The 27,799-nt window shown below is 57.2% G+C and overlaps 2 protein-coding genes across 3 annotated transcripts; both read right to left on the bottom strand.

Moving 5' to 3' along the window:
* AP-1-2beta (adaptor protein complex 1/2, beta subunit) lies at positions 1-22,357 on the bottom strand. 2 transcript variants are annotated; one of them, XM_037212124.1, is made up of 18 exons: positions 22,278-22,357; positions 13,487-13,609; positions 12,951-13,121; positions 12,291-12,536; positions 11,561-11,754; positions 10,843-11,017; positions 10,269-10,456; positions 9,907-10,033; positions 8,869-8,996; positions 8,270-8,450; positions 7,395-7,629; positions 6,701-6,930; positions 5,471-5,661; positions 4,671-4,788; positions 3,906-4,004; positions 2,369-2,540; positions 1,728-1,882; positions 1-777 (listed from the first exon to the last, which is right to left on the bottom strand). In XM_037212124.1, the coding sequence occupies exons 2-18, from the start codon at positions 13,592-13,594 to the stop codon at positions 703-705; spliced, it is 2,793 nt and encodes a 930-aa protein (XP_037068019.1). In that variant the 5' UTR covers positions 13,595-13,609; positions 22,278-22,357; the 3' UTR covers positions 1-702. The 2 variants fall into 2 exon arrangements, with proteins under 2 accessions (XP_037068019.1, XP_037068020.1); XM_037212125.1 differs by having other exon boundaries at positions 22,248-22,337.
* A 1,006-nt stretch (positions 22,358-23,363) lies between these two features.
* Positions 23,364-27,719, bottom strand: LOC119090192 (uncharacterized). Its single transcript, XM_037212981.1, has 7 exons — positions 27,650-27,719; positions 27,144-27,346; positions 26,589-26,775; positions 25,946-26,137; positions 25,381-25,604; positions 24,537-24,908; positions 23,364-23,387 (listed from the first exon to the last, which is right to left on the bottom strand). Exons 2-7 carry the CDS (start codon positions 27,165-27,167, stop codon positions 23,364-23,366), a joined length of 1,023 nt encoding a protein of 340 aa, XP_037068876.1. The 5' UTR covers positions 27,168-27,346; positions 27,650-27,719.
* Between the last annotated feature and the right edge of the window lie 80 nt (positions 27,720-27,799).

The following is a 27,799-nucleotide window of genomic DNA, read 5'->3' as shown; positions in this document are numbered from 1 at the left end:
CTTTATTACGTGTTTTATTACGGGGCGTCGACGGCAGACTATCAAGAACGACATGCACGGAGCAACTGTCGGGCCGCCACGCCGTCGGCGCGTGGCCGGGTTCCACCGAGGGCAGGATAGCTCGGGTACTGGCATTCGCCCCCGCCGCAACACGCCCACCGGATACGCCGGCGACAGCATTGTAAGAAGCGTGACTACCCCACCGCTGCCGTGCGACAAAGCGAATACATCCACTAGAATACACCGGCATCACTTGATAACAAACTTATACACCGAATAACGTTCCACGTAGCTTCAGCCCGTTGCACGCGTGAGACTAAACATTAAGTGATCTTCACAGATGTTTTAATACGAAGCAAAATAAAAACCGCACGTGGACTGACTTCACGGTCAGTCGTCGCAGCAGGAAGTCTTTCACATCAGTCAATTCAACGGGCCAACATTCAGTACGACACGTGGCACACTTGACGAAAGATCCTCCACTTCTAGGGTCATACATTCGCTTGCCTTTCAGAATTGGAGCTCACGGAGGAATGATCGACACGCAGGACTTGAAGCCCACACAGTTCAAGATCTTCGTACCACGGGACCGCGAGCCGCCGTAGCGCGCAACACCGGACGATCCGACGCCGCGCCGGCCGGCGGCAGGACCGGAGGGCCGGCCGTGGCTCCAGCCGGCGGGATCGGGAGACGGAGAGCTGCTCAGGCCCGCAGAATGGCCTCGATGCTGGCGCTGATGTCCGAGACCACCTCCGTGGTGCGGCACTTGATAGCCAGCTGGAGAGACAGCCACACGACCGGGGTCAGCACACCTCGGGAGAGCGGGGGGGGGGGGGGGGGGGGGCAGGAACGTAGTGACGTGGTACCTCAAGCGCAGCCATCATTACAGCACAGCACCTGAGCTGCAGCAGGACACAGCTACACTCGCTCCCATTAACACAAACGGCAGGGAACACCTGCGCACCCATAGGCGTAAATACCGCGGGAGCCGGAGCTGAACCGATGACACGCGGCGGCCACACTCGCGGTTCAATCAGCAGCGGCGTCACCGGCACCGGCCGAGCTCGTCCGGCCACCGGCGGTCAGCACTCACCGTGATGTTGGACGAGCCCGGCGGCCAGCACTCACCGTGATGTTGGACGAGTCCGGCGGCCAGCACTCACCGTGATGTTGGACGAGTCCGGCGGCCAGCACTCACCGTGATGTTGGACGAGCCCGGCGACCAGCACTCACCGTGATGTTGGACGAGCCCGGCGGCCAGCACTCACCGTGATGTTGGACGAGTCCGGCGGTCAGCACTCACCGTGATGTTGGACGAGTCCGGCGACCAGCACTCACCGTGATGTTGGACGAGTCCGGCGGCCAGCACTCACCGTGATGTTGGACGAGTCCGGCGGCCAGCACTCACCGTGATGTTGGACGAGTCCGGCGGCCAGCACTCACCGTGATGTTGGACGAGTCCGGCGACCCCCCAGCACTCACCGTGATGTTGGACGAGTCCGGCGGCCAGCACTCACCGTGATGTTGGACGAGTCCGGCGGCCAGCACTCACCGTGATGTTGGACGAGCCCGGCGACCAGCACTCACCGTGATGTTGGACGAGTCCGGCGACCAGCACTCACCGTGATGTTGGACGAGTCCGGCGACCAGCACTCACCGTGATGTTGGACGAGCCCGGCGGCCAGCACTCACCGTGATGTTGGACGAGTCCGGCGGCCAGCACTCACCGTGATGTTGGACGAGCCCGGCGCCACCTTAATCTCCAGCAGCGCCCACAGCCCGTTGATGAACTTGATGGACAGGTACAGCATGTCCTGACCCTCAACGTTCCGCTTGGCGATGGTAAACACGTTCTCCTTCTGGAGCTTCGCCGAGATGGCGTCTGCCGATCAAAATCATCAGCTGACTGATTGTCGTGATCTACCATTGTTTCACACATTGCCGATAGTAAAGTGCATCCCAGGCGGCCGACTACAGCTTCCTCCACTCGTCCCTCTTCTGGTCCGAGTCGCCGCCGGTCGGGGGTGAGCCATATACATGAGCCATACCGGCATGACACGCTGTCGGTCGGGGGGAGGGGTCGAGGTGAGCGCGCTGTAGGTCGGGGGCGAGCCATCTGCATGAGCCGTGCCCGGCGTGACACGCTGTTAGTTGGGGGAGGGGTCGAGGTGAGCCGCGCGCTGTAGATCGGGGGGCGAGCCATCTGCACGAGCCGTGCCCGGCATGACACGCTGTCAGTCGGGGGGAGGGCTCGAGGTGAGCCGTACGCTGTCGGTCGGGGGCGAGTCATCTGCACGAGCCGTGCCCGGCGTGACACGCTGTCAGTCAGGGAGAGAGGTCGAAGTCAGCGCGGACGGTGGACCCGTACCGGCCGACATCACCAGGTTGGCGATGGTGAACTGCATCTCGTTCTGAGCCGGGATCTCCTTCCAGGTAGCCAGGAAGACACGCTTGTCCATCAGGCCGTCCTCGCCGAAGAAGACGTGCGCTGGCACCAGACAGGCGAAGTACAGCACGTCGATGTTGTTCTTGATGGCCACCTGGCGGCACGGGTCGGCAGCGTGAGCATCCTCGGGCGCGGCGACGGCACCCCTGATGTGCGCACGCGCCCCGGACGTGAACATTTCTGGTGGTCGCGAAGTAGCCGCTCTGAGGAGGCGGCACCCACCGCCCGGCGACGGATCCGTGGCCGCCGAGGGAACGGCGCGCTAGCAACGGCGTGTTAGCCCACGCCTCTGGACGCGCCGCTGGCTTCACGTACAAACTGCCGGCCACGGACGTGAAACTGAACTGCCGTCCACCGATCTTTCACGTCACGGGTCCAGCGGCAGACCGTCCGCGCAAGATGGCTCCTTCGCCTTACAACGCCTGAGGACAAAACTTCCAGGCGGCAGAGGCACTTTCAAGTCGCTTGGGATCATTTTCTGCGAAAGGGTTGCAGGGATGGGGCCCCACTGATTTCGACGCCAATCAAGGCTTGTCTACATCCTAGACTTACGCCAGCGCTATGTAATTCTAACTAGAGGGAAAGTACTTAGGTCTGACCTTTCCAGTCTCTGTATACGGTTGTGATGCCAAGGTATGGTGAGCCGTGATCGGCATAATTCTCGTGTACTCCTCAGCCGCCTGCCACTGAGCCGGCTCCACGTGATGGTGTGCATGGGGGCCCGTTGATTAATCGTGCTGAGGGTGGCTTCTGATAGCGAAGACACTGACGCGTGGGCGCGTCAGTGAGCGTCTTGGTGGAACATCGCGTGGACGTTTAAGTTCTGCAGTGGCAGAGTTTTGTCGGTGTCAGCTTTATCGCGTGGAGTTTGTCGTCATAGAAGTAGTGTCGTGTTAACGTTCCGTCCATAGCAGGTTTGTGGTAAAGTGGTCACGGCGCAAAAGGTTCGTCTACACCTACTTCGCGGGTAGCTGTTTTGTTCGCAGAAAATGGGTCGTATGCCATTTCCAACGATAGAAGTTACTATATAGATATGATGCGCCCCCCATACGATACGACAGAAGTACGATAGAAGATAGTAGCGTAAAAGTTAGTCCGTACAAGTTTGATCGCGCGAGTTTTGCCCGTGGACCCTTGATCGTCGAAACCACGAGTGGAGATCCTGCCGCAGCGATGTTTTGGTCATGTACCAACAATCGCACGTGACGTCCCCCCCCCCCTCCCCCCACACACACAGCGAGAGGTCACCCTGCCCGACACACGGCCCCGGCGGGACACCTCGTCTTACACGGCGATCGCAGCACGCGACAGCCGACACGAAGCCGCGCTGCGGCGTGACCCGCTCTGGCCGAAGCGGCCGGCGGACAGCGCGGTCGGCACGCAGCAGCGCCGCGCGCCCGGTGCTGAGCGAGGGCCCGTGACGGGCCGGCCAGCGGGGTCGCGCCGCCGCGACACCCACCTGCAGGTTGGTGATGGGCTCCATCCGTTGGACGGGTCCGTTGTTGTCCAGCGGCAGCGACACGTCCGTGCTCTGGTTCGGCTGCACCGGCATGGGTACCTGCGGCACCGAGAGCGCTGGCGGTGAGCGTCGGCTTCGACGGCCGTCGGCCGGCACGCCGCGCCCGTCCCCCACTGCCGACCGGACCGGACCGGACCGGACCGGATCGTCACCCTCCCCCCCCCCCCCCTCCCGCCAGCCGGCGAACCGACAGGACGGGCGCAACCGAGCCGCCGTTGGCTTGGGAACGAGGCACCACGCTCCGTGTGGTCAGAACGTGTGCGTTACGTGAGGGAACTCTGCCAACCACAGCAAAGGACTGTGCCTGCCGTGGAGTGCGGACCTCAGGGGATGTCCTACTATAACAAACAGAGATAACAACGGTGCGCATGCCTTTCACCGAGGGGTACTTGCCTGGAACCTGCGGGGTCCCACAATGACGGGACAGGATCTAAAGCCCATCATGTTACCAATAAAACTCCAATTCATGTTCAGTGCCCATGAACTGTGGGTACTGGACTCCCACAGACTCACCAAGTGCAATCTATTTTCCCTGTCGTAAGCCGCGAGTTACGAGGTGCCTCGTAAGCTTGTCATCTGCGAACGCAAGCGCGCTGATACCCGCCTCGTGCCGGCCCGCCGGAGGGGCTGCTCTGCCCACACGTGCCGAGGGTACCGCGCCGGCGTAGGGGCCGGCAGCCGGCTGCCACCGATGAGAGCTCTCACCTGGAGCGCCTGCGCCGGCACCAGACCGAAGCTGTTCTTGTTCATCTGCAGTGCGAACCCGCTCATCGGCTGCATGGCGCGGTTATAGAGCGTCATCTCCATGCTGACGCGGCCGCCCCTGCGGACGGCGGAGCAGGCGGCCGCCGGTCAGCGACGGCGCCAGGGCGCGCCGCCAGAGCGCGCCGCGGATAGCCGCGGATGCTGAGCGTGCGCGATGAGCGCGAGGCTCGGACGCGCTCAGCGGCAGCAACCTATCGCCGTGCCGTGCCGTGCCGTGCCGTGCCGTGCCGTGCCGTGCCGTGCCGCGACGCGGTCCGCCGACGTGTCACGACGACGCGACAGGGATTATGGTTCGGGGGACTTAGCACGAACAGTGTTTCGGCCCTGCACGGATTCGGAAGCCCGCTCCGGTTCCCAGCCGGGCTGCGATCGGTCGCGTCCACGGCACTCCAGCGACACTGACTGTCTCGGGCCCGGATCCTGCGGTAATCCACCTGTCTCGATCGGCGCCGTTGGAACGTGGACACAGGCGCGTAGAGACTGGGCGTGTCAACTGAATCCCACATCGAGTTCCAAATCAGGCTTCGGCCTCACTCATTCCAGAGCAGCGGAGTGAAGCACTTAACCAAACCGGCGCGTTCTACCGGACGAATCTGTTGGCCTGCTGTCGGCCGCCGCGTCCACGACGGGCGTGGGCAGCCACGTCGGCCGAGTTAGTACGCCCCGCCCGCCCCGCCCCGCTCCACGCCGGCCCGCCCCTGCCCCCGCACCAGCGATCGCACGACACCACCGTCACCCACCTGCGGCAGAAGGCGCCGGCCACCTCCAGGCCCTTGCCCTTGGCGGCCGGCAGCCACACCTGCTTGGGCGGCATGTAGTTGGAGGGGGTGGGCGTGATGCCGAAAATGTCGCCGAGCAGACCGCCGGTGGCGGGGGCGGCACCCAGGCCGGGCGCGGGCGCGGCGGCCGGCGGCGCCGGGTCTCCGCCCAGCTGTAACGGACGCCCCCCGCCCGCCGGTCAGCGAACACGCCCACGTCATCGCCGCTGTCGTCCTTGGCCGGCCGCTAGATCGCGACTAGTCATTAGACGGGAACGGTTACAGCGCAAGGCTGATTAAATTCCGAGCCAATTTACTATTTCAAAGATTATTGATACTAATTTGCTTTATCTGCAAAATTTCGGGCGGATCGGAAACGGTTGATACTCGTTTGAAAGCACTTTTCCACGGGATAGCCCTGCTGCAATCAGCTGCTTTCACACAAGCCACGCACCACGCCACACCGACACGGGCCGACAGTGCTCGACATCAGACCACACGAAGGCACGCACACAGCGCCACCGCAGCCGGCGGTGCCGGCGACTCTGACCCAGTCCAGGTCCAGGAACGGGTTGGAGCGGTGCGGCAGGAAGGGGTTGGTGGCGGCGCCGGCGGCGGCCGTCAGCGGGGAGCGGGGTGGCGGCTCGCCGACCGGCGGCGCCACCGGCGCCGGCGCCGCGCACCGGTGCGAGTGAGGGTCGCGCAGGTGGCACAGGCGCCGGCCCTCGAACGGACAGCAGAGGCCGCCGACGCCGGCCTGGACAGCGGGCCGACCGGTCAGACGTCAGCTGGGCTCAGGGCTGCGCCGACGGAGGCGCGCCGCGCGACCACGGCCGCGAGACGCCTTCCGTCGCACGTGGGATGGGGGCAGGACTGCGGCGGGGGCGATCGCTCTGGATTTGTTTCACGTAAACGCCGAACAGGATAGTCAGCGAAGGGAAACATCCACCCCAGGAAGGCATCCGACAAGCCTCACTGTAGTGCACAATGTAAAAGACAAACAGAGGAGAAAAATTCATGAACGTCTACGCACACTACGCACATTTACATCTACGCACATCTACATACGACATTGTGTGCGGACAAGATCCATCAAAAGCACGCACGCAAACGCAACGGCACAGTTTCGCAACGGGGCAAACAAAGCCGACCCGCGACCGGCCGGGTCGGCTGACCGGACCGCCGACGGCGCCCGCCGGCCGGCGCGCTCACCAGGGCGTCGAGGCCGCCGCCGAGCAGGTCGACGTTGGAGGGCACGCTGGCGGCGCCGGGGGCCGGCTGCGCCATCGGCGGGTTCAGGTCCAGGCTGAGCAGGTCGCCGATCAGCGAGTCCTGCGACGGGATGACGGTCGACTGGGGCGGCTGCTCGGCCGCGGCCGCCGCGGCCGCCGTCGCCGAGCCGTCCGGCTTCAGCGGCACGCGACGGAAGCCGGCGCTGCGACCTGGGGACGGCGGCGAGCGTCACGCCGGCCGGCTGGGACGCGGGCCACGCACGCCCGCTGGGCCAGGCGCAGGCTACACACGCGGGCGGCGGGGCTGCTACAGGTTCCATGGCAGGTTCATGGAACGTGCGAGAATGGCGTGCGCTGCCGCAGTATCCGACATTCTGCGGTCTCAGTCGAAAACGCGCCCGCGCAGAATGGTTTGCCAGTTAGCCTCTCTATCCAACGCTCGTTTTCCACTCAAAAAGACAATTTTTTTCGAGTCCAGGCATGAATCCGCTATTTTTTAATCGGAGCCCCTTTTGGCTGCAGGTTTCCTTAATCTGGCTGGCGCAGCTCAGACTGCGCGAAACGGTGGCCCACACGCGACATCAGTCGGCAATCCCACCGACTCCTGCCGCAGCGGCAGAACACACTTCCATGACCGCATCCCCACACCCAGCCGTCGGCACGGCCGAACGCACCCTCGACAAACGCGCTGGGCGGCTTGTGGTAGACGGAGGCGAGGCTGGAGATGTGGCAGACCAGCTCGTCGAGCAGCGTCGGCTCCAGCAGGTCCGTCTCCTCCGAGATGAGCGGCTTCTCAGCCAGCACCACCTCCTTGGCGGCGGCCGGGTCGGTCGAGAGCAGGCGCCAGTAGATGAAGCCGCGGTCGCGCAGGTCCGGGTTGTCCGAGTCCTGGGTGGCCAGACTCAGCACCTGCCGGCCGCCGGACAGCTCAGACGACGGTGCACGGTCGGTGCCACGGCGCCAACACCACTCACACATGGCACATGGCCAGACGTGTCCGATGGTTAGACATACAACATTTCACATGGTCAGACATATCACTATCACATGGTCAGACATGCCGCAAGACCAGCCATGCCACATGTGGAAGGGTTACACAGGGGTGCACCGGATTGACCAAGTAAAACGAAAGATGCGAGGTCGCAAAGAGCTGGGTGGCATATCTGTGAGGGGGGGGGGAGGGGATTCCCACGAGAGCACACCCAATCAGCGAGGACGCGCAACAGGTACGGAGTCGCGATGAACCGGGAGGTAATGGCGCGTGCGGATTCGCAAAGGGCTCACATGGCATGACTCCTAGCTGTTCCGAGTCCTGAATGGCTAGACGAGACTCGGCTGAGGCTATTTCCTACGTAGTTGACGACGCGCCTTGATCCTTACGACACCTCATTCGCAAGTTAACTCGTGACCCCTCATTTGCAAGCTAACAAGCCATCAAGCAGTCCCCCAATTGTCGAAGAATGTGCCACTTCTGTATCTACTCGGGTGGCATGGGTCCGACGTCGCCTGACCCTCAGACTGACTCGAGTCAGAGTCAGCAGTGAGTTACCTGCTGCACTAGCTCCTGTGTATCTGACGGCCGCTTCAGGAACAGCTTGACAATGGCGGTGAGCAGCTGCAGCTGCACCTGGCTGTTCTCGTCGTGGAACCCTTCCAGGAAGCTGTCCAGCAGCTCGTCGGCATTGTCGATCCTCTCCGCGTACTCGCCGATGATCCAGATCATAGAGGCTCTAGAGGCGGCACGGAGCGGCCGGGTCCCGTCAGACCACCGGTCAGGGCCACAACAGCGACACCGGCCGCCTCTCCGCCGGACGCTCTCCACTAGCAGGCGGCACACAGCCAGCACGGCATATATACCAGGGACCAGTGAGCGCCGAGGGGCGCGCAGCTGAGCAGAGCCAAGCCCTTGGAGCAGAGGCTATTGTGGGTGGGGGATGAGAACAATTTTATAGACTAAGTGCGAGATAGCAGGGCAATGATACCAGCTTTTTCACTGCTTTCGAAACGTTCCATCGGTCCCAACGCAAAAACAAATGCAAAATCAGCCTTGTGCTAGCTGTACCGTGGACGCAAACGTGCAGTGGTTAGCACCCCTAGGCAGCTGGTCAGCAGGAAAGCCCGCCCCAGGCGGCGGTGGGCTGCGCTCACCGTGCTTCAGGTTCGTCGAGCGTGTCCAGGTTCTCGCACAGCGTCGAGATGATGCTCTCATACTTGTTGGGGTACTTGCGGAAGATGTCCTTGATCACCACGATCGCCTCCTGTACTACGTAGTTGACCTGAGAGCGGACGAAGCCCGATATGTGAGATGTTCCCGGTGACAACTTGGCCACCACGGCAGCAACCACCACTGGTGAACATGCAGTTCACAAAATACATTGCGCGCGCGTACCTTGCAGGTACTTTAAAGCGAATTCACAATAGGATATGATCAGCATGTAGCGACGCACTGCATACTCCATCAAACCTTAAATCAGTGTTTGGCCGTCATGTGCGCCTGAAAACGACCTCTTACAAGGTGATGACAAAATGACGACATTCTGCGTGATTCACTGTGGTTTTACCCACATTTTCACCTGGGCCGAGGGACAACAGCTCCGTCATGGTCCGGACCAGGACTATCACAACAGCACCACGTTAGCCCCATCACTGATCGCGGTCTGCGCTCCTGGTCGGCCGACCTTGGTCTGGACCAGTGCTCCGAGGACTGACCTTAGTCTGGATCAGGTCCAGCAGCGTGGAGACGCAGCGCTCCGAGGACTGACCTTGGTCTGGATCAGGTCCAACAGCGTGGAGACGCAGCGCTCCGAGGACTGACCTTGGTCTGGATCAGCTCGAGCAGTAAGGAGACGCAGCGCTCCGAGGACTGACCTTGGTCTGGATCAGCTCGAGCAGTAAGGAGATGCAGCGCTCCGAGAACTGACCTTGGTCTGGATCAGGTCCAACAGCGTGGAGACGCAGCGCTCCGAAGACTGACCTTGGTCTGGATCAGGTCCAGCAGCGTAGAGACGCAGCGCTCCGAGGACTGACCTTGGTCTGGATCAGGTCCAACAGCGTGCAGACGCAGCGCTCCGAGGACTGACCTTGGTCTGGATCAGGTCCAACAGCGTGCAGACGCAGCGCTCCGAGGACTGACCTTGGTCTGGATCAGGTCCAACAGCGTGGAGACGCAGCGCTCCGAAGACTGACCTTGGTCTGGATCAGGTCCAGCAGCGTAGAGACGCAGCGCTCCGAAGACTGCTCCACCTTTATCGCGCAGCGGCCGATTGCACGCACCGCCTTCCGCACGAAGTCGACGTCCACCTCCGTCGCGTACCTGCCGACCGGCCAGCGGCGTCAGGGGCGCGGCGAGGGCCGAGTCCGAGGGCCCACTAATAATGCAGGGGATAAGCCAGCAACGCAGTGCTACATCTGTATGCTGTGAGGCATACAGATATAGCGGGAGAGGCGAGACGAACAGAAGAAGTGAAAACAACTGATAAAGAGAAAAGGCGAATAGAAATGGAAACAGAAAGACCTGACGAAGCAAGAACAGAAGCATGAGCACTCACTCCTTCAGCTCGGAGAGCACCTGGGCGATGTTGCCCTGGTTGGCCAGCCGGATCATGATGTCCAGCTTCTCCAGCTTCACGTAGATGGGGTCGTTATACTTGACGAAGAAGACCTTCATCTCGTTCTTGAGGATGTCGGGTCGCTTCTGGACGACCAGGTTGATGTTCCGCAGCGCTACGTACTGGACCTGAGCGCCGACAGACGCGTGGCGATAACGTTACAGGGCGTTCTGTGCACCGAGGTGTGCGGCTCTGCCACGTGCCAAACGAACGAAACCACAGCCCTGTGAAGAAAACTGGGCTCATGTACTCATATCGAAATCAGTCACCGCAACCAGATCTCATTCGTGGTCCCCCACCCCCTCTCCTTAATGGGAAGGACCTCATGCACAACCGCTTGCATTGGAACACTTATCCACACACCTGCCCTCCCATGGAACTAAATCAAGCCACACTTCTTCACCTCAGCGGATATCATAGAGTCCGCGCACGTGGCGCTTTACGGGCCGCCCTGAGGCGGCGAGCGGCGCGGCGGCCGTGCGCGGTCCGCCCGCCCCGGCGCCGCCCGGCTCACCTCCGGCTCCGAGCTGAGCAGCGTCACCAGCGGCGGCGACAGTTTCTTGGTGATGTTGGTGACGAACTCGGAGTCGGACGGCAGCAGCTCCATGAAGCGCATCAGCACCTTGACGGCCGAGAGCACGACTGCGGCGTTGGCGTGCGCCAGGCGCGGTGTGATGCGCTCGCAGATGCTGCCGACGACGCGCCGACGTGTCACCCGCCAGCCGGGCACGCGGTCACTGATATCGGACGCCGCGGCCATATGGGGCTGAAGGGGGTGCTGCGCGCGCGCGCGCGCGCGCGCACGCGCGCTCACACGCACACGCACACGGGTGGCGGAGGGCCTTTGGGTTGGAAGGGGCCGCTCACACGGACAGATCACGGAGGACGTGTTGACAAGAGGGTGAGAGCGAGGGCGAGGTGAGGGGATGGTGGCAAGGGTGAGGGCGAGGGGCGAGGACGAGGGGTGAAAGTGAGGGTGTTAGTGGGATGCGGTGGGGAAGTCTGAGACAAACGGACACGCGCAGTCAGGGGCTGAAGAGAGGCCGGTTAGGAAACCGCCTACTGTAACGTTCACGGTCATGACGCCGCGTTATTTACAGGCGAGGCTGCCCACCGAACAAACACGCGCGCCCTCCACCTTGCACTCACACACATATCTAAACAACAGCGCAATGACAAGCAACGCCGGCTGTAGCGCTCGCCATCGCACAGCGCCGTGCCCGTCCGCCCACCTCTGTCCCTCGCGCTCGTCCTTCGGGTTGTAGTTGGAGAGCGAGTCGAGGATGAACACCTGGCCCCACTCGGTGCACTCGTTGAGCGCCGTCAGCAGCTTGTTGATGGTCTGTGCGTTCATCTCCATCAGCGGGTTGCCGCTGCGGCTCGTCTCGTTGATCTCGGTCAGGGCCGCCACGGCGTTCGCCACCACCTGGCCGGACGGCAGAGCGGCGGCGTCACGCACCGCTGTTTTGGCGAATGTCCGCTGGATGTCGGGGCAGGGCACGCAAGGCGGGCAGAGAGCGAGCCGGGCAGCCGGCAGTGTCCGCGCCGGCGCGCTGTAGCAGCCGGCAGGCCCGTGCCTTATAGCAAGCTCGTTACGATCCATGTTTAGATATACAATAGCTCAGCTCAGTCCCACCAGCAAGAATGACTTGATGCAGGTTTTGACCAGGGAGCCAACACCACTGCTCCAACTGTGTCATGGCCCTTCAAATTCTCAGTTGGCAAGTTCATAGGCATTGCTCTACATTTCACAGATGGAGCAATGGCATTGAACCACACAAGCACAATCTATCACGTCACCAGGCAGACAGGCTGGACCTGGACATGCTGGACCTGGTCGCCGCACAGCCATAAGAGGTTACTCATATGTCGCCCTCATCTTGTTAAGACACCAGATCACATTCACACGCCAATCAGCCCTTCCTGACCTCATCCGCACGCCCTCGGCTACCGCTGGCTCACCATGGGGTTGGAGTCGCTGAGCAGCTCCTTCAGCTGGTCCAGGAAGCCCTGGTCCTCCACCAGCGAGGCGTTGATGTCGTGCAGCTTGGCCACGCACACGGCGGCCGTCTTGCGCACGTACGGGTCCTCGTCCATCAGGCACTTCCGCAGCGGCTCGCACAGGTACTCGGTGATCTTGTCGACGCGGATGCAGCCCATGGTGCGCACCGCCAGCGCCCGGATCAACGGGTTACTGTCCTCGCAGTCCTGTGTGGCCATCAGCTGGCTGTCAGTGTCGGCGCCAGAGGCTCGTCGCCAAACGTCAGTCAATGTCACAGTCTGATAGAAAAGGCCGGGACGGGTCGGCAACAGCGAAACCAGATGGCTGAAGCAGGCACGCATACAGCCGCTAGGGTACGGACAGCCAGGGGAAGAAGATGAGTGACTACCATTGGTAGACATCCTCTCGCCTTTCCTCTCCAGCTTAATCATAAGGGAACGCGGCGCACCCTCTTGCGGAGCACGACTGCTGCGGCGGTCACATTGGCACTCAGAGTCGCTGTCCCGCCGGAATCCCGTCCAGTTCACCCTTGTGTGATCCAAAGGTCCCAGCCACTCAGCCATCCTGCCTCACACCTGCACTAGATCCCTTCCCTCGAAGTCGGTCCAGTACGCCCGCACCTTTACGAACGTGTTGACGGCCATGATGGCCATGTCTGGCTGGCTCTTGGCATAGTTCATCAAGTAGAGGTACACCAGCTTCTTCAGCTCCAGGTTGTCTGTCTGCATGCAGTTGACCACATCCGGAAACAGAGCTGACACATCCTTGCCAACTGTCATGGAGGCAATCACCTGAAAAAGAGCATTGTGTGGAACACTGAATGTGCAGCGATATCTTGTGAAGCACTTGCACGTCTTGCAGACCTGCAAAGCCCACAAATGATAATGTACCCACATATAATCAGCACATAATCCATGACTAGAGGATGGTGCATACCTATTCATGAAAGCAGCCTGTGGGGCACAATGAAGTAAAAGAGAATGCCAACCTATTCTCCTTAATCAACCCATACACTTGGAAAGTTCTGGGAGATAGCAAGGTGTACAGCATGTCCACAAGATGATGCATGTATAAAATCATACTCACCAATGTTGAAAGAAAATGGTTGAACAGGCATAGATGTTTAAACGTCAACTACGCTCGGGTGTTTGCATACCTTTTTCACTGCCTCCCTCTTCTTTTCCTTTTTATCGCTGTTGAGCTCTGATTTGAGCTCAAATATTTCACCCTTTTTGGTGGTTGTGAAATAGCGAGCATCTGTCATCTTTGCAGTTTATTGCTGAAAGCAAAACACATCCTTATGCTGACAGGCAGGCAAGTGGGAGGCACATTTGCTCTGTAAAACCAATCATCAGAAAATGGTACAATCAACATACAAAAATGTTCAACACTGTACAGCAATGACAGTTCTGCCGTCAAAAGGCAAAAAGCCGTAACTCGATTTTCATCGATTTTTCGTTTTTGGTGTCATTTTGAAGCTTTCGAGAAGACGCCTCTGATGGTGGCGAGCATACACTTACGCGCGTTTTGTATTTCGAATTATAAGTGTATATGATCTGTCAAAAAGCCGCATCGCGCTAACTGACAATGATGCACGGCAGGCAAAAGGCCGCAAGTACGATTTCAGCCAGACAAAAAGCCGTATCTACTGCACAGGGCACATACGGCTTTTTGTTCACTGTGCTTTGGTCCGCAAAAGGAGTCTTCCGTCAGGTAAAAAGCCGCATCCGAACAAAATGGGACATACGGCTTTTTGCCTGCCAAAAGCGCTCCCGATACCAATGCATTTTCCGTCGCAAAAAAACACGTATTCTCAGAAGTAGTACTACGGCTGCGTGACGATTGCGCGTGCTGCCGGTTGCACGTGAATAATTACAGAGGCGCAGCCAGGGATCGGGGGGGGGGGGGGGGCAAGGGGCCCAAGCTGGGATCCCCGAGGCCTGGATGTTTCTGTGAGTAGCAAAGATGATTCCTCACACAGGGTTAAAATCACCGTGATTTATCGCTGAACATCGCCTCGCCCCCGCGCCGTAAAAATCCTGGCTACGCCTCTGCTTCATCACATAAACTGCCTACTCCTCGTTCCGAAACCTGACGTATAGCCAGATTCGGTTAGCCCGCGTAAGACGGAACAACTTGGCCACGAGTTGTCTGATTGAGTTTTAACCAGAATTTAAATATTTCAATTTGACCCAATTTGACCTAAGTGAACCAACCATGGACGAAAAGAAGAGGAAAAAACGACGAGTGGTTAGAGTAGATTGGGATGACACATCTTTCGGGGAATGGCACTATGTTGCTATTTCTGATCTGCGACTAATGCCTGGGTCAACGCTGGAGGCTGGAGGCAGAGTGCGACTGAGACACAACGGCAAATACTGGACCGGGACGATTGCAGCAAAGAAGAAGCGTCGTCTGGCATTCGGTAAGTGATGAACGATACTATTCACCTAACAAACATTCTGTTTGATATTCACCCATCAGTCTTGACATGCTTAAGATACATTTGCATTCGAACGAAGCCTGTCTGCCAGGGGGAGCGGAATTCCTCCCAAGTTGGGGGGGGGGGGGGCGACAACCATTCATGGTCACTTTTTCGGAAGTGCCGGTACGTCCAATGATACATTTTCAAAGTTCGTGGTTCAGTCCGCGTTCTCGTTGCCCCCCCCCCCCCCCGCCCAGGTGTCGCGCTTTCGCTATATGCATAAGTTTTCAGTCTTTAACTTGCCCTGGCTTTCGGTAAGCAGCTCTTGCACATGGCTGTGATATGGTTACTTGGAAAAATAGGTGATGCGGAACGCAGCGTTTGGTGTTTCTAACATTTTCTTGAAGAAATGTCAACTGCATCCAGTTCAATGTATCCGCGTTTATAGCAATGCCCCAATTCGTTTTGTTAATGTAAACCCGCTCGTTAAACATATTTCTAGGTAGTTCATTTCATTCTCATATATATATATATATATATATATATATATCTCTCTCTCTCTCTCTCTCTCTCTCTCTCTCTCTCTCTCTCTCTCTCTCTCTCTCTCTCTCTCTCTGTCTCTGTCTCTGTCTCTGTCTCTGTCTCTGTCTCTGTCTCTGTCTCTGTCTCTGTCTCTGTCTCTGTCTCTGTCTCTGTCTCTGTCTCTGTCTCTCTCTCTGGCGCTCTCTCCATAATGAACTAACCATGAGAAGCATTCCGTATAGAGTATTGTTGCTTTTGCACAGCATTGCCGCTTACCGTTAGCGTGTCCACTTGCGGAGAGGCCAAAGTGCACATAAATCGCATCATGTATGAGACACAATAGATTTTGTCTATTATTGAGAGCCAATAAGGGGGAACTAGAACCCACGACATCTTAGTTAGGCTGGTACGTATTAAACTATGCGATTCTTGAGCATGCTTCAAGTCGCACTACACGAATTGCTCCACTTGTTTTAGTCATGTTATGACATGAATGGATTGTTGCGCAGCTGTTAAAACTGGCATAAATTTTCTCACATCCGAGGTTTGGTGTTTGCGGACAGTTCTTGAAAAGTTCACACACCACTGTCCCCTGGCGTTTGTTTACATTCGTTCACCCCCGACCGGCCAGCTGTTCCCAACCTCTCGTGTTCACTGGTTGGTTGAGGTCAACCAGCATCCAGCCTTGAACATCTGGTGTTTTCGCATTTCAGATATCCCTGATGAGAAAACGCAGCTCGTCCCCACCTGCATGCCTACCGGGGCCCCTCCATCGAGCACTGCTGCCAGCCTGTCTACTCTGGCCACCCTTCCGGCTTCTATAACCCCACTATCGCGTACCGGAGTCAGCAATCCGCCAGGTACCAGCGTGACCCCGCTACCGGTTGCCAACGCCGCCACTCTACCAGTTATCGCCGCCTCCACCCTGCCGGATACCGCCGCCACCCTGCTGGATACCGCCGTCACCCTGCCGGATACTGCCGCCGCCACCCTGCCGGATACCGCCGCCGCCACCCTGTCGGATACCGCCACCACTCTACCAGTTACCGCCGCCGCCACCCTGCCGGATACCGCCGCCGCCACTCTAGCGGTCGCCGAGGCTACTCTGCCAGCAACTGTTACAGTGACTGCGCGGGGCTCTGAGATGTGCGCCACGCCAGACATCCCCCATGGTTCAAGTGACCTGTCCTGGTTTACTGGTAGCATGTCAGTATTGTTTGATAGTAATCATTCGGTCGATTTTTCTGCCATAAACAACACCAGTGACAGCCAGAGCGCTCCCATCTCTACGTCAAACGCACGTCATTACGAAGCTGCCCAATTCTGTCCTGCCGTCACTTCCAGTCCACATGTGTCATTGCGCTCAGAACCAATCCATACCGAACAGGACACTAACCTCCCAGACATGCAAGCCACAGACAGTAACTTCATAGACCTGCAACCCCAAGACGCTGGCCTCTCAGACCTAGCCCCGTATGCTAGCCTCCCGGATCTGCAAGCCCCCGACGCTGGCCCAGACCTGCAAGACCCGGACGCTGGCCTCGCAGACATGCAAGCCCCGGACGCAGGCCTCCCGGACCCGGAAGCCCACGACTTTGGCCTAGACTTGCACGACCGGGACGCTGGCCATACGAAAGTTAAAAAAAGACAACGGGCACGAACTCCTCAAAACAAAATTGAGGGCTTCAAAACCAAGCATCTGCTCCTGTCAGCGCCAGTGGGCTGCAAAGAGGGTACCTGCCAGCTGAAATGTGGTCGGAGAGTTCCGGAAAATGTGCGAGAAGAGATCAATACTGCAGTAAACTCACTGTCGTGGTCGGCGAGACGTGAGTGGTACCGTCGCTACGTAACGGATCGGGTCAGCGGGTCGAAATCAGGAGATGAGCAAAAAGAAAACAAAAGAAGACGAGTCCTTCGGTGGCATCTCCCGGTTGGCACCGAAGCTGTTGCCGTATGCAAAATATTCTTCCTGGCAACTTTGGGCTTTAAGAACGGCAATGACAAGCCAGTCCTCGCCAGTATCACTTCTCAGCCAGCAGCCCCCATCGATCGCAGAGGAACGAAGACCCCAAGAAACAAATTGGACAGCACAATCCTCGAGCATCACATCATGTCATTTAAGCCAGTTGCTCCTCATTATAGGTATTTGCACGCTCCGCAGCGGCGGTACCTGCCTCCGGATTTGAATACAGCCATACTCTTCAAACATTTTCAAGAAATGCATGGCACCAACATATGCTCAGAAACAAGATATCGTCGAACCATGGCTGAAATGAACATAGGGTTCACAAAACTTGGTAACGAGGAATGTGCCGAATGCGCGGCACATTCACTGCATACGTGCAGGGACAACGACGGGACGTGTCCTGACTGCCAAGCTCACATCCAGCACATCAAGCACAGAAACGAGGCGCGGATCGCTTATAAGGAAGACGCAGAACGAGTGTGGGAAGGCAATGAGCTTGTCGTGTCCGCAGATATGATGCGGATCTTCCTTCTGCCACAGCTCCCGCACAAAGTCGCCATATTCACGTCTCGACTTGTGGTTTACAACGAGACGTTTGCACCGCTCGGCAAACGAGAACCGAAGGCTGTTTCGATCGTGTGGCATGAGGGTACAGCGGGGCGGGACGCGGCTGACGTATGTTCCGCCTTCGTTCGGTACATCGAGCTGCAGCGAGATGTGGAGGCCATCACGATTTGGCTAGATAATTGTTCCGGGCAGAACAAAAATTGGATACTTATTACAGGCCTCATGCAGGCCGTCAACAAGCCTGGTAAGATGCTGAATCAGGTGACCCTCAAGTTCCTCCAAAAGGGCCACACTTCGATGTCGGCGGACGCAGTCCACCAGGTCTGCAACAAGAGCCTGAAGCGTCGTAGAGTGGTGGCAGACATGGAGGACTTTACAACCGTTATCGAAGACTCGTCGAAGGTGATCGAGATGAAGCCTAATGACTTCCTCAACATCACAAGTGGCGTGAGTGCCCAGAAGCTGAAGCTCCTAACCGAGGAAAACTGCCGACCATATCTGGCCTCATGCAAGGTGATCCAGGTTCGCCGTGGCCAGGACCTGGTGTTCACCAAAGTAAGCCACTCATCCAACAGCTGGCGTGCGTTCGACCTAGCAAAAACGACATTCTTCCCACGGGAACAGCCAGCGGCAAAGATGCGTCCGCGCGGTGTCAACAGAGCAAAGCTGGAGACATTGAAGCAGCAGCTCCTCCCACTGCTGCCGCCACAGAGGCGTGCCTTTTGGGAGAGCCTGACCGGTTCGTCCGCTCGGGAGCTGAACGACTAAGCGAATCATACAGGGCTCCTGATGGCCCTGGACGTGTTTGATAACTGCTCCTTCCATTCGAAGCTCCTAATACTGCAACGCACGTCGGCTGTGGATCTGTTATTTTGGGTATGGTTTTGTGATGTAGTTTGTGTATCTGTTTTTTTTTCTGTAACACCGCTTGTTACCAGACTTTTCCATCAGCATCAGTTAGGTGTTCCGTTCGGGAGCGGAACATGTGAAGGCGGCTCCGTTTGATGCATTCTGGGGCTTGATGGCAGAAAGGTGATGAGGCTCAGTGGCAGTGAGTGATACATTTTATGGTTATCAGGTTGCCTGCGGTGTCATTGCATTTGCTTAATGTTTACATCTGTTGGCAATACATTCGATAAGTATGAGGCATTCTTTCAGTTAACCCTCAGCTTCCGCTGGAGCTGGCAATCTGGCGATATTTTCAGACCCATGCACTAAGAGACCCCACGCCCGAAATGCAGCATTCTGCTTGGATTCGGGGTCCCAAGTGCAAACAAATGCAGGTACCGGACGTGACCTTACCTAACGTAAAGCATTGTATGAAGAGAACGGTCACAAGATTCGGTGTTTATCACTTCCCAAAACTTATGGTAGGCCAGGCCGGGCCATGTTGGGTACGGGTCATCGGGCCCGGCGATTTTTGTCTCTCAATTCAACACCGAAGCATTATTTTCACCTATATCTCGAATCATTATTAACCCCACGCAATGAAAAATATGTGCAGGGTTAAGCGATACAGCATTTTGCCTGCGAAATCCACCCCATGACTCAGTCGAGAAACTCCAAGAAACGGCTTTTTGACACATACGGCTTTTTGCCTGCCGGATTGTCCCATGGGTGACGACTCTTTCCGCAAGGCAAAACATTTTTGCATCTTAATTTAAAAACCTTACGTTTAAGCGTCTCAAAAACGTTATCTTAGGATTGGCCATGTAAACGCGGTCAGAATGGTGTATTTTTGCCCTTGCCTGTGCTAACTTCACCCTTCAATATGGGAGAAACCCCTTTTTTGTCTTTCTGAGCAACTTTATGATCATAAAAACTCCGAGATACGGCTTTTTGCCTTGTGACGGCAGAGTTGTTGCCTCAGTGGCATCTACTGCCACTGAAGCAGCCACATTGGACACCGACAATTCCAACAATGCACATGGTGGCACATATCAGATTAGAGGTAGTTGATTCCAGGTACTTTCCATAATGACCTAGACTATGGGTTGGCATGTGCTCTGTGCAGACCAAGCTCAGCTGATTGGGCAGCTTGGTTACTCCAATGGTATATCTGAATACAGCTCAACTCTATCTGATATTGATAACCTGACAATCAGCTGTTTACATGAGGGTAACACCTCACTAGATGCAATGTTTACTGAAAGCAAGTATTTTTGCTTCCTGGGGACAACATGCAATTATTTTAGCTACATTCCATATCTATTCATGTATGTAATCACACTATGCAACAAGCAGAAGAAATGTTGGTGGATTGGGGAAAGCAGCATAGCCCCTGAATGCTGACAGTCATCAATGGTCTCCCCTATAAATATCATGCAACTCCTGAGCACAATATACCCAAATAAGTAAGTAGCATCAGCACAGTAACCTTTGTACATGCACATACATGGAAAGGGCACGATGTTGTGTTTGCAGAAGATGGGGCACACCAAAATTATGGGCTAAAATAACACATATTGGATTCTATTAACTAAAAATGATAAATTCTGTTCTCTATAGGGGCACTCAATTATAATTCAAGGCTTGATACATGACACCACTAGCATGGTGGGTTATAGGGGGTTGGTTGAGGACAACAAATGGATGTGTCCATGGGCAGTGATGCATTATGGGAGTAATGAATGCGGGGAACCAAAATTATTTGCACCAAATGGGGACATGTTGGGTAGAGTAGATAGGGTGTCCATGTGATGTGTGATGCCAAGTTCAGTTTAGAGGCATGGATATCTATAGGGTTAGGAGCGAGCATAAGTATAGGCCAAGAGTGGGAGTGATGGTAAGGGTAGGGACAGGGGTTGGGTGGGTTGGGTTGGGTTTGGAGCTGGGGCTGGGGTTGGGGTATGGGTATGGGTAGAGTAAGGGTCAGAAGTAGGGGTAAGAATAGTATATATATATATATATATATATATATATATATATATATATATATATATATAGTATATATAATAGTAAAAGAATAGTAAGAATAGTAGGGGCAGATGCTGGGTTTGTGTTAGGGTTGAGGTGCTAATTTAGACTGGATCAGGTTACGTTAAAGTAACTTATGCTATGCTATGTTCTGTTAGATTAGCTTAGCTTAGGTAGGTTTAGGTGTGATTTACCTGATGATTAATGGCCATCACAATCATCCTGAATACAACATGGTTAGATCAGGAATTGTTTATATGCTTCTCAGTTATTTTTTAGTCATCATTATTTTTGATGCCCCTCCCCCTTTGTGTTGCTATTTAAACCTTTGGGTACAACATACCCAGGGGTGGTAGTGGTGGTGGCACACAACAATTGGCCCAGCATCAGCCACAAATAAGGCACTGGTGTCACCAAGAGATGTTATGACAAGGTGTTTTCGGGGAAAGCAGTCTAGTATGGTGAATAAGATAGGATGCCCAAAACGAGACATTAACTGTTATCATATAGCAAACAGGTGTGTACAGAAATGAATAAAAACTGTAATCACATTATTCTGATATTTCTGTTTAATTCAATCATTTGCAAACAAAATAAATAGAAGGGCTGGTAGAACCATTGATGCTAAATAATATTCTAACCAGGGGTGCCCCCAGGACATGTCACTGGGCTGCAAAAATGGAACCACAGAACCACACACATGACATGTGGACCAGACTGCATAAAGTACAGTTACTCCAAGCAGACCTGGCATAGCAATGACATCGCAGCAACAATTTCTGCATGTGTACCCAATAAATTTCAGTGCTCAGTTTGAGAACCTGTTATCAATACTTTCAGTGTGCATAGAGCTAATGTGCAAAGGAGTTATGGTGCTATTAAGGTAAGTCAGGAAAAAGTACTTATATACCTTTTATACATAAAAACATTGGAAAATTTAGTACCATTCAGCCTGGTCTGAGCTCAGCATGTGAGCCTGAGGTTTGGCACACCAGAGTGCTGTAGGCATCTAGTGTGGTGGATAGATCTTTGGCAGACTGGCAAGTAAGTACTTCAGCCATCTCCCATTTTCTGGTCTGAGACTCCCATGAATGGAAATGTGGTTGCCAATGCGTTCATGCTTCAGTGGAACCCGATGTCTTCAAGGACATGGAACAAATACATACAAAAGGAAGGTCCCAAAACAAGTCTAATGACCTGCATTCACTTAATTTGCCCCCTGTGAAACTATGTAATGACGTGAAATAAGTCCACACATATTGGAAATAGATCCATTCTTATTTGTAAAAGCATGATCCTAAAGAAGTCAAATTCAAGCAAAGGAAACAAACACAAGCGCTGTTGCTTCATAGTGAGGAAAATGTGAATGTCATGAAACTGTGCGCTGAAATCATTTGCATGGTAGCACCCCGAAAAGGAAGCAGTATGGGGGAAAACCGCAACCCAAAAGGTAAGGGGTGAAAACTACCAATCAACATATGTGTCAGGCTTGGAAATTATCACACATCACACTATGCTTACTAAATTAATGTTAATAGTTGACTTTCTCACCTTCCTGGCCAAAACAAACCAGAAAAAACGCCGCCGCCGCCCCCGACACTTATGTTCGCGGCGATCTAATTCCCAACAGCAGTGACAGTAGCGGCTCGCTGATGGAACGGCGCGTCACTAATGTATCTGATTACGCCCACAATCGAGACACGGGACCACTATAATCAAGGCTGTGAAGGAAAATGTGATGCAGCTGTTCTGATTATCCTACATTTCACCTTTTCCATGCTTTAACGATTCTGATAGTTTAAAGACCACCAAATTTCATTAACGCATGCCTCAAAATGTATATCACGCCTATATCCTCCTACGCGATTGCTCTGTGGCATTTTTTCATGTGGGTGCGGGTATAAAGCGCGGTGGACCTATGCTTTTAGACTGGCTGGAATCCCTCCTACAACTGAAAGCTTTCGGATCGCTAACAAGAATAGACATACCATTCAGAATTTAAACCCTACCATTATGAAAAATGACCCTCTTAATCTATGTCCGTAGAGCCAAACCAACTTGGCATCTCGCAAGTGTACGCACTACAAAACATGAGCCCAGAACAGGAAACACTAACATGCGGGAAACTGCTATCCGTGCCTAAACGTGATGGCGACCCGCTAGACAAGCCGAGAAAACAAAAAGCCAATAAGGCACAGCAGACCGCCTCCCCGTCTGTACACAGCACGCCGTGTCAGAAAAGCAAGGCCTAGTTTTGAGACAATCTTGTATTCCTCGCGACACCCTCCGTCGGCATAGGAATGCCTGGAGGCGAACGTACGCCTGTGGGTGTGTGGTCGCAACAACCATGACTCGAAAAGTCGCGTTTATGACAGGATGACACAATACCGCCCGATTGCTAGTATATTAAACACGTCATGCCGCATTTGGTGGGGAGCTTAAATTAGCAACAACGCCGCGAAACTGCTGAGTTCCAACAACGTAAAACAATGAGCAATAACGCCACGCACCGGACCCTTCGCACACTATCCACATGACTCAGCGTCAAGCCTTCAGTGTGTTTCCATCCTTACGCAGACGGCGGCAGCGCAGCAGCCACATATGCCGCAGGCTACGGATCTCAGAGAGCTACCCAGCTCAGGCCCAGTACACCTCGACAATCTGCAGCCCATGCACGGGGCGGTTGCACGAGTGTGACAAAGCGAATCAAGCAGTCGAGCCTCTGTTGCTTCATGAGGTCCGTAAATCAGTTTAAACCAGAGATACTTTGAACAACGGGAGCCAAAATGGTACATCACACCATAAAACCATACATCGTTGTACTTCCCACTGACCTGCCGTATTTCTACGATCTGTTATTTCTATGACCTGCCTGCCATTATTCTACGAGGACGTGACATGTGCAGCAGAGCTCCAATCAATCGAAGCGTTACCGATCCCAAATTAATGTCATCACCGTGCATCACTATGTACTCTAGTAACGACGAAACATGTCAGTATCCATACATGACCTCTCTGGCAGTGGCGTTCACGATAGCTCCAATGCCAGTATAGAACTGCCCTCTTGGCTTGAAACCACCACACATGACGTATCTATCGCTCCCAGTACGAAGCTAGCCAAACACTGAAGTTCATCTTCCGTGTAGCCACGCGTATCTCCTTGTCTAATGGAGTTTTTGGACGCCGACTGCTGCAACAATGATACCGCATGGGATCCGCCACCACATACCGCGCCGGTCGGCCACGCTGGTCTCGATGGCGCCCGCCGGCACTCTCCACGCTTTCAGGGCCGCATGCCGTCCCCCAGCGCCACGCAGGGGGCACGCGTCTTTCAGCAGCCGGTGTCTTCCCCGGGCGCTGCCTCCAGAACCCCCTAGTGCCCCTCCCCCGCGGTCTCGTAAGAGATCGGCGCCCCGGAGCGAGTTCAGGTGGCACCCAGCCCGTCTTCCAGCCGCACTGTACGACGAGCCGCCCGGTCTCTCAGCACTCGGTCGACGAGCGGCTGGCCGCCGCGGCTGGCGTGTCCGGCGCCGTCCCGTCGCGGGGAGGCGACTCGACCGCGTTGGCGGCGCTCGCGCCCTCCTTCTCCTCCGCGCCGGGTCCCTCGGGAGCCGCGGCGCCGTCCGCGGTGTGCAGCCGTCCGCCGGCCGGCGCCTCGGGCGGGGAGCGCCGCGCCCAGCTGGCCGTGGGCCGGGTGACGGACGCCGAGCCCGCCGTCACGTAGGCGGGCCGGCCGGGCGCGGCGGCGCGCGGCGTCGAGGCGAGCCGCGGCCGGCGCCAGGCCGGCGGCGGCGCGCTCCGCAGCAGGGCCTCGCTGTCCCGCACGTCCTGCGACAGCTCGGCCGCCAGCGAGCTCAGGCTGTCCAGGATGTCGGAGAGGTCGGCGGCGGCCGGCGAGGCGGCCGGCTGCGCCTCGATCAGCAGCGACAGCGAGCTCAGCTCGGCGGCCACCTCGTCCGGGTCCAGCGGCAGCATGTCCTCGGCCGGGGAACTCGCGGTCGGGGGACTCCGCGGCTTCAGGTCGCCGTGCTGGTGGCCCGCCCCCGGCTCGCCGTCCGGCTCCTGCCGCCACTCGCCCGGCTCCGGCGAGCCGCTGCCGAGTCGGCGCGACTCTGGCCGCTTCAACAGCGGCGTTAGGTCCACTCGCACGGCGCGCAGGCGCAGAGAGGCGTTCTTGTGACCCTACGGCAGGCGGACACGGCGACGGGTGAAAACAAGACGTAGGGATCTAATCTCCAGACAGATGTGCTCTCAAGACGAATGTTTGTCATTCTGGGCTCGATGCACGCACACAAACGTGACGAGTTCTGCATGGAAGCGGCGCCACACTGTCGAGCTTTGCATAACACGCTATTCGTCATGCATATATGCAACACGCTATTCGTCATGTACCCATAACTTATCACCCATGACGAAGCTTACTTTAAAAGAAGCCTTCTTTAAGACATTCATATTTCGTCTCCGAAAATATCAAGTAACGTCAGACAATGTCATCATATGAAAGCAATGAGAAGAGCAATGAGTAGAAACCACTCTAATGAGAATACAATTCCCAACATCGGATGGGCTCGCTTCGCAACTTAAAGAACTTGAATTTCGCTAGCAGACGATGCGTGCAACCACTCAAACATGAGAAAGATAGAGCGGCACGGACCTGCGAAGTGTAGCTGAGGTACTTGGTGATGTCCAGCGACAGTTCGGTGGAGGCGGCGCCGGCGGCGGCGCTGGCGGCGGCGCTGGCGCGCGTGCGGTCCGAGTCGAAGGTGCGGCTGCTGGCCGCCAGGCGGCTTTGGACGCGGCTGGCGCCCCGGTGGCGCGTCTCGTCCACCGGCAGCTGGGCCACGTCGCTCAGCAGCGTGACGGAGGCCGCGCCGCCGCCTGCGGGGTCGGGCGGCACTCAGACGGCCGGCCGGCGCACGCGGCGGCCACGTCACGCGCCTTGGCGACGGGCCCCGCTTCACACACCGGAACAGCTCCTACAGACGGCGTGCTTCGCCGGCCCGCACGCCGCCGGGCGAAGTCTCGACACGGCACCGATGCTACCCGACGAGCAGTCACCGTCCCATCCTTTCAGGTTGTTCACGAAATGCCTCGCAGTCCTCTCAGCCAGCTGTCCACTCACCACCCTGCCTAGTGAGGGTTCACCCGTCCACCCCCTGCGCGCATGTTGTCCCTTTACCGCCCCTCAGCTGTACAGCTGCCCCCACATCGGCGCTCACCGTCCTTCCTGCTGAGGTTGTCCAGACAGTCGAGCACGCCGGACGTGTCCTCCTCGCGCTTCTCCAGGTCGACACACAGCCGGCGCGCGTACGTCACCACCACCTGGGCCACCTTCTGCAGCAGCCGGTGGGCGCCCAGGTCGGTGGGACGCGCCTGCACGGCCCGCATGCAGCCCGGCAGCTGGCCGCAGGCTGTCGGCAGGTCAGGTCAGGTCGGCAGGTCAGCGGTCCAGCAGGTCGGCATGTCAGCCGGGCGCTACACGGAGCCGTGGCTATCGCTCAGCCTGGACGGAGAGGGTAATGGGCACACAGCCGGGCGGTCGGCCGGAAACAGGAGGGGGTGGGTGGGTGGGGGGGGGGGATACAGTCGGGGGTCGCTCAGGGACGGGGACGGCGCCGGACACGGGGTCGGTCCGGCGCGTCACAGGGCGACAGGCGGAAACGCAGACGGAGAAGCCGACGCGCTCACATGAGCAGCAAGCCACAATGGTCTCGGCCAAGGCTCCACGCTTGATTGAAGATAGACGGCGGAAGCATGCTCGCCACACAACAGAAAAGCCCGTGCTCTGTCCGAGAAGGCCAGGTTCCCCTAGCGAACAGCAGCACGAACAGCACCAGCAGCAGGCCCCGCGTCGCTGCTCACCTCTGTTGACGAGCAGCACGGTCTCCGTGACCTGCGTCGAGCCGGTGACCTGCTCCAGCACGAACTGGCCGAGCCGGTGCGCCGTGCTCAGCAGGCGATTCGCCAGCGCCAGCATGGCGCCGGTCTCCTGGTCGTACAGCAGCTCCTTCATCTGGGCGGCCAGCAGCGTCAGCGACGCCTCCGCCGCCTGCCGGCAGACGCGCGGAGATAGCGCCGCCGTCGCGCACAAGCCCGTCCGCTCGGACGGCGTCTTCCCCGGCGGTTTGTCCTGGCACGCGCCGACGCCGCCGCGCTCCGCCCGCGTGCCGGAAGACGGCTCCGTCCAATTAAGACGCACACAACACCGGAGTATCGACGATGCAGAAGGCCGCTTGGTCCGTGGTCGGGCGCGGCCGGCTCACCAACTACGACGAATTCAAAGACTGACGCGCGCCGGACCGCGGCAGATCCTGTGCTGCTCCAGGCATTTCGCTACTTACGGTGGCGTGGCACTCTTCACACCAAAGTCCCCGGTCCGACCACGACAGCCCTGACATCTGGTGACCCAGCGCTCACCTTGCAGAAGGCCAGCGGGTCCATTATCTGGTCCAGACAGTCTCTGACATCGACGAGGGCGCGGCGCCAGCGGTCGCGCAGGCCGGCCAGATGCTGGCGGGCAGCCGGATCCGACGGCTGGGAGTGTACCAGCGAGGCGGCCGGGTAGACCTCTGGCTCCAGCGTCTCCAGCAGCAGCAGGTTCGTCCGGATCAAGTGCAATTCTGCCGGAGCGCCACGCCACCATACAGAGAGGTGTCAAAGTACGCCAGGCCAGCACACGAACATGTCCAAGTACATTAGGCCGCACCACGGAGGCGTCAGAGTACACTAAGCCGAGACACGGAGGTGCCACATTACATCAGAACCTCCCACAGAGCCGTCTCAAGGACCGCCACCCCGCACGCGGCCCAGTCACATACGGCGGTGGCGCGGAGCCGTCCCACGGACAGCCGCCGCAGCATCGGCGCGCCGCTGGGCCCCGTCAGCCGCGCGGCGGCAGCCCCGCCGGCGCCCCGGGCACTCACTAGCCACGTCTGTAGAGCAGGCGGTGGCCAGGCCGCACACCTGGAACACCTTGTCGGCGGCCACGTCGTGGTCGGCCACGGCCGCGTCCAGGTCCGGGCGCGGGGCGTCGTTGGCCGCGCCCGCCGCCACCCGCACCAGCGCGTCCAGCT

Source organism: Pollicipes pollicipes, unplaced genomic scaffold (assembly GCF_011947565.3).
Source record: "Pollicipes pollicipes isolate AB1234 unplaced genomic scaffold, Ppol_2.1 Scaffold_3087;HRSCAF=3621_pilon_pilon_pilon, whole genome shotgun sequence".
Taxonomy (NCBI): domain Eukaryota; kingdom Metazoa; phylum Arthropoda; class Thecostraca; order Pollicipedomorpha; family Pollicipedidae; genus Pollicipes; species Pollicipes pollicipes.
Note: the sequence above shows the minus strand (reverse complement) of the source record. Positions and strands in the feature narration are given on the sequence as shown.

Excerpts from the sequence above, each read along its gene's own strand:
- AP-1-2beta (XM_037212124.1), bottom strand. The coding sequence starts at position 13,594 with ATGACAGATGCTCGCTATTTCACAACCACCAAAAAGGGTGAAATATTT. Across the intron at positions 10,457-10,842 it reads TGCTCAGCTCGGAGCCGGAG|GTCCAGTACGTAGCGCTGCG; the intron begins GTGAGCCGGGCG and ends GTCGGCGCTCAG. Across the intron at positions 4,005-4,670 it reads TGCCGGCGCAGGCGCTCCAG|GTACCCATGCCGGTGCAGCC; the intron begins GTGAGAGCTCTC and ends TCGGTGCCGCAG.
- LOC119090192 (XM_037212981.1), bottom strand. The coding sequence starts at position 27,167 with ATGGACCCGCTGGCCTTCTGCAAG. Across the intron at positions 24,909-25,380 it reads ACCTCAGCTACACTTCGCAG|GGTCACAAGAACGCCTCTCT; the intron begins GTCCGTGCCGCT and ends CGCCTGCCGTAG. Across the intron at positions 23,388-24,536 it reads AGGACGTGCGGGACAGCGAG|ATTGTCGAGGTGTACTGGGC; the intron begins GCCCTGCTGCGG and ends CATGGGCTGCAG.